Source organism: Varanus komodoensis, unplaced genomic scaffold (genome assembly GCF_004798865.1).
Source record: "Varanus komodoensis strain SLA01 unplaced genomic scaffold, ASM479886v1 scaffold23, whole genome shotgun sequence".
Lineage (NCBI taxonomy): Eukaryota > Metazoa > Chordata > Lepidosauria > Squamata > Varanidae > Varanus > Varanus komodoensis.
Genome location: NW_025335627.1, coordinates 3,977,329 through 3,993,004, shown reverse-complemented (window position 1 = coordinate 3,993,004; position 15,676 = coordinate 3,977,329). Strand labels below are relative to the sequence as shown.

General features: G+C 43.1%; 1 protein-coding gene across 1 annotated transcript in view; it reads right to left on the bottom strand.

The window, feature by feature from the left end:
* COL6A1 (collagen type VI alpha 1 chain) overlaps positions 1-15,318 on the bottom strand; it is a 75,548-nt gene extending 60,230 nt beyond the window's left edge. The window contains exons 1-3 of the mRNA XM_044431909.1: positions 14,915-15,318; positions 13,148-13,277; positions 10,185-10,385 (exon numbers count right to left, since the gene is read on the bottom strand). Coding sequence (XP_044287844.1) covers positions 10,185-10,385; positions 13,148-13,277; positions 14,915-15,023 — 440 coding nt within the window. The 5' untranslated portion in view covers positions 15,024-15,318. The remainder of the gene's footprint in view (positions 1-10,184; positions 10,386-13,147; positions 13,278-14,914) is intronic.
* Positions 15,319-15,676: the final 358 nt, after the last annotated feature.

Here is a 15,676-nt window from a genome sequence, read left to right as displayed (position 1 = left end):
TGGTATCAAGAAAATCTACTCAGGCATTTTAGAATTCAGTACCAAGAGCATTGCCATGCATATTGTAACAAAAATTGTAAGAAGAAGCATTGATAAAGTGCTATATCTTGTGGCAATCTTTTCAGCTCCCTAGGAAGGTCAGATGAGGGGATGAGGGTGAGTATAACTTGCTTAGTGAGTTCAGGAAAAGGTGACATATGAACCAGAAAATGTATAACTGGGTTTCCTTTACATCTCAAAATTAGGCACCAACTGAATCAGAAAAACTTGGCTTTAACAAAACACCATTTGGACATATGCAAAATGCACCATTTGCAACATAATTTGCAAAAGAATTTTCCATTGTGACACTTCAGATATTGAACACAACTGAAACTATTACAGGAAGGAATACATGTAAAGATATGATGCACACATTTGGTGTGATATAAGCAAAACAAACACGGTCTGTTGTTTACTTCCTGAAATCCTTCATGTTTTGAACTTCCCTCTGAGCTGCAATATGCTCAAAATCCTACAAGCTAGGCTCCAGCAGTATGTGGGCCAAGAACTACCAGAAGTGCAGGCAGGGTTTTACAGAGGCAGAGGAACTAGAGATCAAATTGCCAACATACGCTGGATCATGGAGAAAGCTAGGGAGTTCCAGAAAAACATCTGCTTCATTGACTTTGCTAAAGCCTTTGTGTGGATCACAACAAATTGTGGCAAGTTCTTAAAGAGATGGGAGTACCAGACCATCTTATTTGTCTCTTGAGAAACCTGTATGCGGGTCAAGAAGCAGCAGTGAGACCTGGACACAGAACCACTGATTGGTTCAAAATTGAGAAAGGGGTTCAGCAAGGCTATATACTGTTGTCCTAGTTTGGGATCTGGTTGTATTTCCACTTTTTAAGTATTCAATGAAGATAATTAGCCCAAATTATTGTACCATTCATAATTCCCACCACATGTTTGTTTGTTTATATATTGATTTTATATACTGCCCTGTTCTTGTATGTTCTGGGCAGTTTACAAGAGATTACATGTGCAATATATACCAGCATAATTCCATTATCTCCCATATTTTGGCCCCAAACTGAACTTAATAGATTTTTAAAAATCCAAACTTTTCCAATTATTGAAGGGTTTTCTCCAATCAATTGGCTCTTTAAGATCCATGTTTCTTTAAATCCAGCTTAATTTCTCATCGATCCTCCCTCCCTCTACTTTAAAAAAAGTTTTTAGAGAGGATGTGCCTTTAAACTTCTCACAATTCATTCAGAAGTGGTCAGTAGTTTATTGGCATTTGCTTGTAATATGGAGTTAGAACTAAAGTGAGATAATTCAAATCCAATTATAAGGTATATTCTTTTTAAAAATGATTCATTTCTAGTTACTTTAGATAAGATTTACTCCCTGGTAAGTGGGTATAGGGTTGCATTGCTAATCCATTATTTTTTGAATGGGATTTCAGATGCATTTTCTTTTCTTTTTTTTCTTTTCCTTTTTAATAAAAACTCATTAATTCTGATGAATAAACTGGAAGTTCAGTTGGTGAGCTGATTGGCTAAGTAGGCTGTAAAGATTTTATAATTCTCATTAGCCATCTTTAAGAATCCCCCCTTTTGTTGGTCCTTCCCCATTTTCCAGATCATACTTATTCTAAAGGTGTATCAGGCAGGTGCAACTCTCCCAATATTCGATGTAGTATTTAATAGTTATCCTGTTAAATAGTTCTAGATCAAGTACTGGTATACTCTCTCTTTTTAACAGAACTCTCCTGGTCAGCCACAAACAGGCATAAGACTCCAAATGCATTGCAAATTTCCTCTGAAACATGGGAGGGATCCAGTGGAGCTCCCACAAGCATGAATGACATAGCAGAAACCAGCCCTTGCACAACATCAATGCTACTTGCTATAGTGATGAGTCACCTGGAAAACTCATCACGTTCACAAGTACCAACATTCATTGCGCATGAATTAGTTCTGCTAGACCAATGTCAATAGTGTAAGCTGGACTACAATGTTAGATCCTTCTTTAGATATCTTCATTCCATGTTCTCATCACATACTGCCTGGGTTCTCCAAACACAATGATTCATCATGAATTACAAGTCGTAGTGGAATGTGGTATTGTGAGCCTGTACCTTTTCCCTCAGGGTTGCTTGTTTGTGAGCAATAAATCACCCTAAGAAGCCATGGCTTGTTGTCAGGATTCTTTTGAATGTTGTGTCATGCAAAAGTGGGATACTGACACCACTGTGAGTCCAGCAAAACTCCTTGCTGTTTGCCCAGGCTTCTCCCAGGGCAAGTCATGCTACCGATGTTAGATCCCATTTTAGTTTGCATACATTATGCACTGCATTTTTCATCTTTGTACTTTTGCCATAGAAACACAGGGGGAAAAATGAGTCACAAGGGACCTCCTGGGCCATATAGACTGACCCCCGGCTCCAGCTGGCTCCACTCATGTAATCCCCAACATGTGGTTGTCCAAACTTTCCTTGTACACCCTCACCAATGGGGCCTCAACCACCTCCCTTGGAAGCCCATTCCATATCCTAGGGGTCCTAACTGCTTAGAAGTACTTCCTGACATCCAACCTGAAGCTGTTGGAAAGCATCCTGCCCTCCACTGCAGGGAAGGACAGGGCATGGCCCTCCTCCACATGACATCCCCTCACATACTTATAAGTAACTCAAAGGGGACTTGGAGTCTCCTCTTCTCCAGGCTGAAAAGTTCCCTCAATCTCTCCTCATATGTTATCCCTCCCAGCCTGCCTACCATTTTTGTGACCCTGCACTGAACCTATTCTAACCTAGCTATTTCTCTCCTATAATGCAGATCCCAGAACTGGATGCAATACTCCAGTTGTGGGTGCACCAGAGTTGTTTACAGTATTATCAACACCTCCCTAGATCTGGATGCCACACTTCTGGCTATACATCCAAAGATGACATTTGCCTCCTTAACCACTATTTTGCATTGCTGCCTCATGTTCAGCCTGCTGTTGACCAGTACTCCAAGATCCCTTTCACAAGTGCTGGTCTCCAGCCCCTTGTCACCCATCCTATACCTGGGACACCTATAAGACCTTGCACTTAAACACACTGAATGCCATCCTGTTGTCCCCCACCCACTTCCACAGCCTGTCTAGATCCTTCTGGATTTGGATCACCTTCTCCTCAGTTGTAGCCACTGCCCCAGTTTTAGTATTATCAGTGTTCTCCCTCTTGACTGCTGCATCATGCTGCTGGTTCATGCTTATCCTGCAGTCGACCAGCACCCTGAGATCTTTTTTACAAATGGTGCTCTCCAGCCACTTGTCCCCTAAACCGTACTTACAGCACCCATTCCTATCTCACTGAATGCCATTCTGTTGTCCCCGGCCTACTTCCATAGTCTGTTCAGATCCTTTTGAGTCCGGAGTACCTGCTCCTCAGTTGTGGCCACCATCCCTGTTTTAGTATTGTCTATGAATTTGATCAGCAGACTGGTCATCCCCTCTTCCAGGTCATTGATGAAAAGAGTGAACAGGAGCGGTCCCAGGACAGGGCCCTGGGGGACCCCACTTGTTACCGGCTGCCATCCTGCTGATTCCCCACTGATAGTCACCCTCTGCTTTCAGTCAGTCAACCATGCCCTAATCCATCGGACAGTGCATTGGTCTATCTCAAAACTTCTCAATTTCTCAACCAGGATATCATGTGGCACTGTGTCAAAGGCCTTGCTGTGATCTAGGCAAACCACACCTACTGCGTCCCCTCCATCTAGGCACCTCGAAACCTTATCCTAGAATTCCACAAGGTTCATCTGGCAGGATCTGTTTTTATGGAATCTGTGCTGCGTGGCTGCCAACTCCCATCCCTATCTAGGGTTTCTAGAGCTTTCCCTATTATGAGCCTTTCCATCGTCTTTCCCAGAATTGACATAGGGCTAACTGACCTGCAATTCCCCATGTCCCCTCTGCTACCCTTTTTGACAATTGGAACCAGTGATGCCACCCTTCAATCCTCCAGAACTTCTCTTCCTGCTAAACCCTTTTGTCTACTTGCCCCAGTATCCATTTCCTGTGAAGGTCCCTCTTCCTTCTAATCCCTTTTACCACCTCTCTTCATATCCATGGTGGTACCCTCTTATTTATTCATGTATGTATTTATTTAAAGCTTTTATAGATTGTCCCATTATTAGCATATTGGGACAGTTTAAAACAAGCACAGATATTTAAAAAATGGCGCAGCATCCAGCATCCACAATAAAATCACAATTAAATCCAATTAAACATTAAAATAACGGGAGAATAAAAAGCTTTTCACCTGACACTGAAAAGAAAAAAGGGTTGGCGCCTGGGGACCCATGTTCCACAGTCAGAGCTCCCTGGGGACCATGTTCCACAGTCTCTGGGGATCATGTTCCACAGTCAGGGCTCCACCACAGAGAAGGCCCTCCTCTGGGTAATCACCCTCCTGATCTCAAGTTCATGTCTGAGGTCTGCTATTTGCATCAGTATCTTTCTTACAATTGCATACCCTTCTTTTGAGGCCCTGGGCACCTACAGCATCATGAAAACCCATCCCCAAAACAGGCTGATACTAGCAAATGGTTTTTAGGGCCAAAGTGCGCTTTTACATGGGATCAGGCTGGTTTGGGGGTACTTGGCACGTACTTGGCAGCATATCAACCTGCTGTGTGTGTGTGTGTGGTTTATTTTAGTTATGTCAGTACTGGGCTTTGAAGTCCTAGAATTGTGGGGTAGTGATACCTCCAGCATTAGCTGTGGATCATATCTGCTGACCCAGTCCTACTTTGCCCAGATTCCTTTGTAAACTATTTTAATTTAATTTCTATAGTGCATAATAGCCTAGCAGTCTGGGTGGATTACAACACCTTAAAAATACAGTATAAAATAGAAACAACATTATAAAACATCATAAAATGTTACTATGCAGAATTTAAAACATTTAAATTACAATAGCTCAATCAAGGTAAATCTTAGGACTCATTTTAGGACATGGTAGGCATGTCATGAGCGGAGCTGGCTGGAGCTGGGGATCAGACTAGATGGCCCGGGAGGCCTCTTCTGACTCGGTCTGTTCCTATGTAGTTTAATAACTGTTCACCCACATGTTGGCAACTAGATGACTAGGGCGTAGGTGGAGGAAATCCCAGGATGAATCTGACAGAGTGCAACTTAGAGCTTAGCATTGAGCCTGTGCTGTGGCGGTGAGAGCAGTGAAGAAGGAATTCTGCTCCGCTTCCATTGCATCCTCACACTGTCATCCAGCTGAGCTTTTTCGGGTGGTGCATGGCCTATTACATTCTGGCCCTAAAAAGGATCCTACTGCATCATCTGTAACTGACTGTGACGACTTTGCCAAGCACTTTAAGGATAAAATCGCTCAGATTCGCCATGAGCTGGACACCACAGTTGATATGGTCCTCGAACAGGGAGAGTCTAGATTGCTGTCTGGTCTACCTTTATTGGATGAGTTTCAATTGTTGTGGTCTGAGGATGTGGACAACATGCTCGGACTGATCCAATCCACCACCTGTCTGCTTGCCCCTTGCCCCTCGTGGCTGCTCAACAAAACCAAAAATGGGATATGTCCAGGAGGTCATCAATGCCTCTCTGAAGGAGGGCTGGGTTCCCGCCCCTTTGAAGGAAGTGGTGATAAGGCTTGTCCTGAAAAAGGCATCTCTGGACCCAGAGATGGCTGCCAACTATAGGCTGGTGGCTAATATCCCATTTTTGGCAAGGTGCTTGAGCAGGACAATCCAAGAGCCCTTGGAGGAAACTGATCATCTTGACCCATTTCAGTCTGGCTTCAGACCCGGCTATGGTACTGAAACTGCCTTGGTCACCCTGTACGATGACCTGTGCAGGGAGAAGGACAGGGGGAGTGTGTCCTTGTTGGTTCTCCTGGACCTCTCAGCAGCCTTCCATACCATTGGCCATGGTATCCTTCTGGATAGGCTGGCTGGGTTGGGAGTTGGAGGCACTGCTTTGCGGTGGTTCCACTTCTACCTGTCTGGCCGATTCCAGAAGGTGGTGCTGGGGGATTATGGCTCTGCGCCATGGCAACTTTGGCATAGAGTTCCACAGGGTTTCATTTTGTCCCCCATGTTTTTTAACATCTACATGAAACCGCTGGGAGAGGTCATCCGGGGTTTGGGCTGCGGAGTCATCAGTATGCTGATGACACCCAGCTCTACCTCTCATTTACATCTAGTCCAGGTGAGGCAGTGGCTGTCCTTAACCAGTGCCTGGCCGAGGTAATGGGCTGGATGAGGGCTAATAAATTGAGACTTAATCCAGATAAAACGTAGGTCATGTTTGTTGGCAGTTCAACCTTCCAAGCAAATGATTTTAGCCCTGTTTTGGATGGGGTTGCACTCCCACTAAAGGATAGGGTTCATGGTTTGGGATTGCCCCTCGACCCAGAGCTGGCCCTGGAGTCCCAGGTGGCAGCGGTGGCAAGAAGCACTCTTCTTCAGCTTTGCCTGATCCACCAACTGCGTTCTTACCTGGATGAGCATTGCCTGGCAACAGTGACTCACACTCTGGTAACTTCCCAGTTGGATTACTGTAATGTGCTCTACATGGGGCTGTCCTTGAAGATGGTCCAGATACTTCAATTGGTTCAGCAGAGAGCTGCCAGGATGTTAACAGGGATTGGCCAGTTTTCACATATAACACCGGTCCTCTACCAGTTACTCTGGCTTCCAATTGAAGTCTGGGCCCAATTTAAGGTGCTGGTTCTGACCTATGAAGTCGTAAATGGCTTGGGTCTGGGATAACTGAAGGAGCGCCTTCTTCCCACCCCTTGAGATCTGAGGTGGAGGTCCTTCTCCAGGAGCCCTCCTTGAAGGGAGAGTCCCCAGAGGAGGGAGAGACCCTGACTATGGAATACACTCCCCAGTGAGGTTTGCCTGGCGTCAACATTATATTTGTTTCAGCATCAGGCAAAACCCTTATTATTTTTCTGCTGTTTTAATGTTTAATTGATTTTAACTGGGGTTTTAGTATATTAATGGTTGGGTGCCGTGGGATTTGTTTTATTCCACTTATTTATTGTAAGCCATCTCAAGATGGGTTGTAGGGGATGGGAAAGAAAAGCTTTTAATAAATAAATACATTGAAGCAACTAGCAGAGCCCCAGTAATCTAATTAAAGGACCTGTGGTAGAAGACAGTCTTAATCTGGCACCTGAAAGATAAATTGGCACCAAGTGGGCCTCAGTGGGGAGCTTGTTCGATAACTAGGGAGCACCACTGAAAAGACCCAACTCCTTGTTGCCATCAACTGAACTTCCCTTGGAGCTCGCAATTGGAGGAAAGCCCCAGATCCTGATTGAAGTGTCCGAGTAGATGATTACTGGGAGAGGTGTTCCATCAGGTATTGAGGTCCTAAGCCATGTAGAGCTTTATAGGTTAAAATCTACACCTTGAATTGGGCTCGGAAGCATATAGACAGCCAGTGCAACTGGGCTAGAATTGATGTTATATGCTCTGGCTGTTGGGTCCCTTTTATTAGTCCAGCCATAGCATTTTGTACAAGCTGCAGCTTCCAGTTTTCAAGGCCAGCCCCATGTAGTAGAGATTACCAGAACACAGAGTGCTGGTAGCAGGATATCTCTGTCCATATGGAGCATAGCTGGGCTACCTGCCAAAGCTGGTAGAAGGCACTCTGAACCATCCATGCCACCCAAGCCTCAGGGGATAAAGATAGTCCAGTCAGAGGGACCACCCATCAGCAGCATCTCACTCTTGTTTGGATCGAGCTTTGGTTTGTGAGCCCTGATCCAGTCCTTTGTCACAGCCAGACACCAGTTCAGCACATTCACAACCAAGCCTACTGACAATGAAAAGGCGGACTAGTGCTGCATGTCATCAGCATACCGGTGACAATGCACTCTGAAACTCTGAGTGACCCCACTCAGTGGTTTCATGTCGGTCTTATTATCTATTTATCAAAAGCTTTTCTAAACCATCCACCACTAGTGTGTCGGGATGGCTTACAATAAAAAATGAATGGGATAAAACAAAACACCACCGCATCCAACAATTTGAGATAATACAACCTCAGTTAAAATCAATTAAACATTAAAATGATGGGAAAATATAAAGGGTTTCACCTGACACCAAAAAGAATATAATGTTGGCACAAGGTGAACCTCTCTGGAGAGCGTATTCCATAGTCTTAAATAACATGGGGGACAAGACCAATGCCTGAGGAACTGCATTCTGGACATTCCAAGGGGCAGAGAATCCAAGTACCACTTTCTGGCACCTGGCAAGCAATTTTGAGTGGAACCACCACAGTGCAGTTCTGCTCAATTCCAGTGCAATCATTCCAAAAGAATACCATGGTCAAATGGAAGGGAAAGCCTGTGAGAGGTCCTGGAGTACCAACAAATCACACCTCGCTTTGCTAGTGAGCCTCACCTTGCCTGCAGGACACATTTTCTTGGTAACCTGTCTTGTGCATCTTGTGACAAACATCCTGGCCCAAAGGATGGCCTAAAGGCCCATCCTTCCCCTTAGTAGTATCAGGAGTTTCTCTGCTCCTCATCTTCATCTTCAGGATGGTCCATTGGGAACCCTGGAAAGGTATCTTTCAGACTCAGTCCTGTCCTTTGGAAGTCCTTTCCCTACAAATCGTAGCTTCTGTCTCCACTTTCCTGCTGAATGATTGTGCAACTGTGTAGAGAAACACACCTGCACCATCCCCAGCTCATCCAGGACAGTGCCAGTAAAACATGACCTAAGTTTACATCCCTTGGTTTACCTCTGGGCTAATATCCTCATTGAATTGTTGTATTTGGTTGCAAATCAGCTAGTATTCATTTGGTTTTCTGTCTTATATATGTAATATGCATCAGATTGTCCATTGAGTACAAGCTGCTTAATTCCCTAATGGATTGTAGCATTTAACATTGGCGCATGACTGAGTACTGCACTATCTGGGTCTTTTCTATCAAATTAGCATTCTGCTGGGAGGAAGGGCACTGACTGGATGGGAGAGGTTCACGGGGTCATCCTCAGCCCTGAAGCTGTAGCTGTGCGTGCCCTCATTGTGTAAAGCAGCTTCCATTCTGCGGGGTTTGCCTGAGCATCATATTGCGTACTCCTAAAGGGAGCGAAGGGTGAGCTCCTGGTTTCAAGGACCGAAAAAGGCTAATAGATGCTCACAAAGCATCTCACAGGAATGGGCATCTTCCTTAACCAACCCTTTTCCTCTTCCCCAACCCCTTCCTTCCTTCCTTCCTTCCTTCCTTCCTTCCTTCCTTCCTTCCTTCCCCTCCCTCCCCAGCCTCTCCCTTCCCCAACCCAAGCAACTGGGAATGGGGAATGGGAAGGTAGCAGTGCACCTTCTAGAGCCCTGGCAGAGCCTGCTTTTCTGTCAGAGACGGTGCTAGGAATATTTGACCCAAAATTTAGTGTGCTATTTGTGAATTCTGACTCGTAGTTTCACTCCCGTACCTGAAGGGAAAACATGCTTCCCCAGGGCTGTAGGGGGGGAACTTCCATCTGCCACTTCCATCCCCTCCCAAAGCTACATTGTTTAGGGTGGTGTAAGGGGAAGTGCAGGCCAAATGGTTGAACTCACCAGACAATGTAGATTTGAGGAGGGGGAAAAGATGGGGAGAGGAGACTTTTCAGGCCCTCAATGCAAGGCTGAGCTTGCTTTAGTCCCGTTCACAAACATTTGGGAAGGAGCACTTGTTCTGCGGAGTGTGCCTGGTTAAATATTTGTGATATGAGTGTGTGGTGACTGTGAAGGGGGTCTTTGCGGAGGATGTGAGGAATAGAATCCATACAAAATAGTAGAGTTCTGAAGAATAAATATACTAGAAGACCACTCTGAACAAAGTAAGCTTCTGAGATCTCACCATTTCAAAGTTTCTCGCACTCACATATACACAATGAAAGGCTCAGAATGTGCTGTTTTCAAAGCTGCATGAGAGCCCCGATCTGTAATTTGCTGTACCCAGCCTTCTAGACCATCTCACACCTTTTTATTTTTATTTATTATTTATCGCTTGTTTTAATTACGAGGACAGACTGCTGTGGCAGCAGGGGCTCACCAGTGAAGGCCCGGGTGGCACGTTGGGCCTGGAGGCCAGACAGACTGCTAGCTCTGCTCCCCTTGCTTGTTTCTGCCTGTATTTCCAGCACGAGAAAATGATGGTTCCCACTTACCCAATGAGCAGCTCCTCGATCCCTCTTTTGATTGCACAGTCTGTGTATGTCCCTTTCCCAATGGAAACTACCGAAGAAACTCTGTTCTTTAACTCAGTCTGTCCACTGGGCATACGGGTGAGTTCCTTGATCAGCTCCACCTCGTCACTGTAATGCAAGGCTCCAGCATTCCAGACTAAATCCCTGCCGCACCGATAATTTCTGTAAGGAAAGAGAGAGCACTTAGATTTTGCACCTATTACATGTGTGTTTGTGTGCGAGTATATTATACGTAGTGAAGCAACTGACAAGACAGGAATATATTAAATGTTTCAGTTATCAAATGTTTCAGATTCTGCCTAGGGATGGGGGAACATGTGATGCCCATTGAGGTTCTCAAGATTCCTCCTTGAAGCTCATTTCACAACATTTTTTATGAAGAACCATACACGCCTTTTTCTATTTTGGAGAGGGCCTACGCATTGCTGCAAGTGTGCTATCTTGAAATATATACTTGGACACATGCATCTTTTCCGAACTGTACGCTTGCACAAAACAAAAATGCGATCTGGGAAAATGGCACATCTTTCCCAAGAGCTGTGCTCCTGCTCACTTTTGTGTCCGGGGTTCGTGTTAATAGAAAACAGGAACAAAACCTCCTGCTTCCCCAGTTCTGCCTGTATCAATGACAGCCAGCTGAAGCACAGCCCCAAGCCCAGGACATTAGTGCTGTGGAGATTCCCAGGCCTTTTGGTGTCAGTATGTGTCGTCCATAACTCCAGATGTTTGCCCTTGTTTCAAGGATGGCTGATTAGAGGGTTGTTCTTTTGGAAATATTACCACAATCTGAAAAACCCATCAGGTGATTCTTTCTTGTCAGTATGGCAAGAATCTGCAAGTGGGGATCCCACACTATTAGTAGCCCATATGGAGAAGTTTCAGGATGCCTTTAGCTTTCCCTTCTTTCAGACTGCCAGGATGTAGATCATATGTACAAAGAATAATTTCATCAGTACTTGTGTTCTTCTATTCTTCCCCTGGTTGCTTACCACACAATTTTTAATATGCCAATGTGAATTGATTCATCCAGACCCTCCATTATGAGATGAGGTCTAATCTTCTAAGACCCAGAACTCAATTATTTATTTTATTATTTTATTTATTTTATTTAAACAATTTCTATGCCGCCCCATTCGCAAAAAGCCTTGGGGTGGCTTACAACATAAATAAACAACTGTATAATTAGCCTTAAAAATCCGGAAACATTTCGGCACATACATAAAAACCCAATAAATACAATCAATAAATTAACAAAGCCTCGGGGCGGCTCACAAAGAATACATAAAAACATACATAAATAATAATAATATAACAATCTAAAAGAAAAAACAACAACAACATTAAAAAACCCCTGGTGCATTCTCGGCTAAACATTTTAAAATCCTAATTAATACAAGAATTTAGCAATTAAAATAACTTTTAAATAAAAAGGTCTTGGCCTGGTGCCAAAAATCAAATAACGATGGCGCCAGGCAGACTTCTCTGAGGAGCACATTCCATAGGTGGGGCGCCACCGCAGAGAAGGCCCTCCTCCGGGTGCTCACCCTCCTAATATCTTTCACGGAGGGTTCCCGGAGAAGGGCCTCTGCTGTTGATCTCAAGGGGCGGGAGGGCATAATTATCTATCCTTTAAATTCTATAAACCAATTAATACTATAATTGCTTGGTGCTAATATTTACTTTTTGAAATAATACTTCAGCTAAATCTGGTTTGTTTTTCTTTTTAGAAAACATTGCTCAACATTTGCTAAACTTGTGAAACATGACATGAAACCTCAGATTTAGCAGTTACTAGAGACCTGCAATGACCGGTAATTAGGCGGGACATGGTTGTCCTCTTCTTATTTTTTTAACTGGATCTGCTCCTGTGCCTTTAATGATGACCTGACATACAGAACTTAGGCAGGCAGAGCTTTTCTCATCACTAGGTCACAAAGTTTAACATTTTAATTTCTGTGTCAGTTTGACATTGAATTTTATTGCTTAAAAGGCACCAAAGCAGGTACAATTAAAGAAAAAAAATTAACAACCTGCTCCAGGGTGTTTCCCCTCAGGGAAAATGCTGGGATATACACCAATGCAATTAAAAGTGTGTGTCAGACATCTGTTCTAGTAATAAGCAAGCACTGGTTCAAATATATAGGAAATATCACCTTTTAATACCCCCTCCCCCAGTGTGTGTGTGTGTGTGTGTGTGTGTATGTGTATGACCTGATATTTTTTAAAAAAATATTTGATGTATTAGAGTTGCCAGGTTTTAGTTTGTACTGTTCCCATGCCTTTAACAGCAGACTGTCCGACAGACAGAAATGTAGTTCTCCCTATAACTTATCACCATAACTTGTATTTCAGAATGTTTTAGAGACACAATAGCACAGTAAATAGAAGGTAACAGGTTCATCTGAAATTCCATTTGAAAGGTGCCTCTTTCTTTCCCCTTCATGAATCTGAGGAAGCATGAAGCAGCAGAAGAGAAATGGAAATGTTTGACTAGCATACTTTAAGAGCAGGCATTTTAAAAGGAAACAGCACCACCAGCTGCACTGTAGAACTGGTGAACATCCTTCTCAGTCACAGCCTCACTCAGAAGGAAGTATCAAGAACCTCAAGGATTCACGGTAAAGTGTGCAACTCAGAAACACACAATCAGTGCATTTCTTAGCATATGTTTGCATGCAGCTCTCTGCATCATCCAGCTGTCCAGTGGCTGCAGGCCTGCCTTTGCTTCCCAGAGTGCTGCTCTGGAAATCACCGTCTCTTCTTTTTTCTGTGTGTGTGCGGGGAAGGAGAAGCAGGCTTTAGGGTTTGGGATGGCACCACACAGCAGGGCACAGCACAGCACAGTGAGAGAAATTCCCAAATGCATGACCAGTGTAGCATTTTTTTTTTTTTTACTTCCAAGCACAAGGAGTCTCAGATTTTACCTGTTAGTTAACTTATCAATGAATCGATTTGTGAATATCTTGATCTGGTCAACCAAGGCTCCAAAAGGCTTTATCCTTAAGGCAACACTCTCAGAGGTATCCAGGACAAAAAACAGATCCACAGGACAATCTGTTCAAAATCAGAAAGAGACAGTTTAAAGATAAAATGTGTATCTTTCTCTATTACAAGATGCTCCAGAAATGTTGTAATGCATCGTGGTGACACCTGGGTTAAGGGGAGCACACCAGTTAGCAGCTGAGGCTAACAATGACACAGCCTGCATTCTTTCTTAGGAGTAAATCTCACCATTCACTGGCACTTGCTCACTAGTAAGTGTGTTTAGGAATGCAGCTTAAGATATTAGGATGCCTCACCTTTCCTGTAAACTTGTGGGTGTGAGCAAAAACTACAACCAGGAGGGCCTGCACCTTGAGTTTCTCAAGTATTACACACACAGTCCACCCATACACCCCACCTTACATGGTGACCTGTTTTTGAAAGGGGTTTCTTGTATGCAGATCTGCTCTTAAAAGGGAAGAAAAGGGCCAATCAACACGCCAGAAGTACTGTCCAAAATTCTTACTGCAATAATAGAACCTTATCTGTAGAACACATATCAGAAATAATTGCTAGCCTTGTAAAGAGAGCTAGTCTGTGTGGATGTCTCCATGTGGTGGATGGGTCAGGAATTGTAGCCACAGTCTCATTCCCTTGCCCATCCCCCAATTTCTATCCAGTTAAGGAGATATATACCCAGGGGGCCTATGCATGGACACTGAGCAAAAAGCACATTATATCCTCCAAATATTATAATCCTAGAGCCTAGGAAGTATACATAATCTCAAAAAGCATCACCTCAAATACAGTGGTTTCAGGGGCAGATATGCACATAGCTCAGCTCAGTTATCAGATATTGAAGAGCTCTATTGCCATGTTCAGTCAACAAATTCTGTCTCAGGGATTTAGTAAAGTATTCCTTTCAAAGGGAAACTGAAAAATATGACGTCTACCATAGAATGTGCCAAAAGTTACTGTGTTTAATATAACTAGATGGTTACTGTAAACACTTTACTGTGCCAGTTATATATACAAAGCACACTTCTTTATTTTTTTCGTCTTCCAAACCATTTGATTTGAAACTTAAACAAAAATGGAAGGAAAATCTACATTTTGGCCCTATGGTTAAGTGTTGAAAGGTGACTGCTTTTGTGTGCTCATTTTCAAAGCATTTAAATATGAGAACTTGTTTCATCTCTCATAAAGCAATGCTCTCTACGAAAATTATTTATGTCCTTTTCATCATCAAATACGATCAGTACAATTATTCTCAGCAATTCTTCCATGGATTGTTTGAAACAAATAGGGAATAAAGCTTTGCTAATTTGAACATCTAGTGGGGTACTTGCAAAGTATTTAAAAATGTCACAACGTAACTTATTTTCTTTATACATAGCCCTGGTTTATATTATAACAATGTAACAGAGAACATTTCCTGATTAAAAAACTGAAATAGAATTCTGCATGATGCATTCAAACCCCTTGTTTGTCATTCTGAGGATTATCCTGTAACAAATACAGATATTTTCGTATTTGTAGAAGTAAAATAAATGTAGATGTTAGCACAAAAACATAGCTTTAAAAAGTTCTAAAATAATGCAGGAAACCATATGGCAGACAGATATGAATAGCCGTATCGTTTCAATATAACTAAAGGACATTAGACAAATGATAGGAGAAAACAAAACACCATGCAAATATATTCTTACCTTGGAAGGTTAACACACTGTTAGATACTTCTGTCCCTTGCCCAAGTGCTTTTTGCAACAGAAAACAGTCCTGAAGCAGGATGGTGAGGAGAAAGTAGGCGAGCCTCATTTTCTAGGAGGATGGTCACCATTTACTAATAGATGCCTATTAGAATCGCAGGAAGACTATTTTGTCCAGGTTTGCAATTTTTACCAAGTTTCTACTCTGTCCCTGAGTTTAGAAAGAGTGACGAGAAATGGATCAGGTATTAAGATTAGGAGGGGATTGTGGATGTAGCAGGAGCTGGAGCTCTTCGCTGTGCCAGAGGGGAGGGAACACACTGTGTGTTTCAGCTGAACTGCAGCATTCACTGGTGAGTCATGAAACAAACCAGCCCAGTTTCAAAATGTTCTTCACTCAGTTTTGCTGTTACTTTCCTCAGATACGGTCCTGCTTCTGGGAGTTATGATCTAGTACCAAAGCATACAGGACTGTCATTCTTTGGCATTTGCCTTTCTTTTTGCTTTTGTATTTCCAGTGATTGATACCTTAAAATGAGGCCGCTGATGTTAAATTAGTTTTTTTTTAACTCTTCAACAGTTTTTCTTTTACATTGTAAATAAGATAAGAGTGCGAAGTATCTGATGAAGTTTCTTGCCTGCAAGCGGGGTGTTTAGCTGACTAATGAGTATAGATGTAAAATGAGCATAGTTATATTATTAGGATGGGGCTGTCGTGAGAATATTCAAGATAATAGACTTGAACCCTCATGTGAGCTTCTA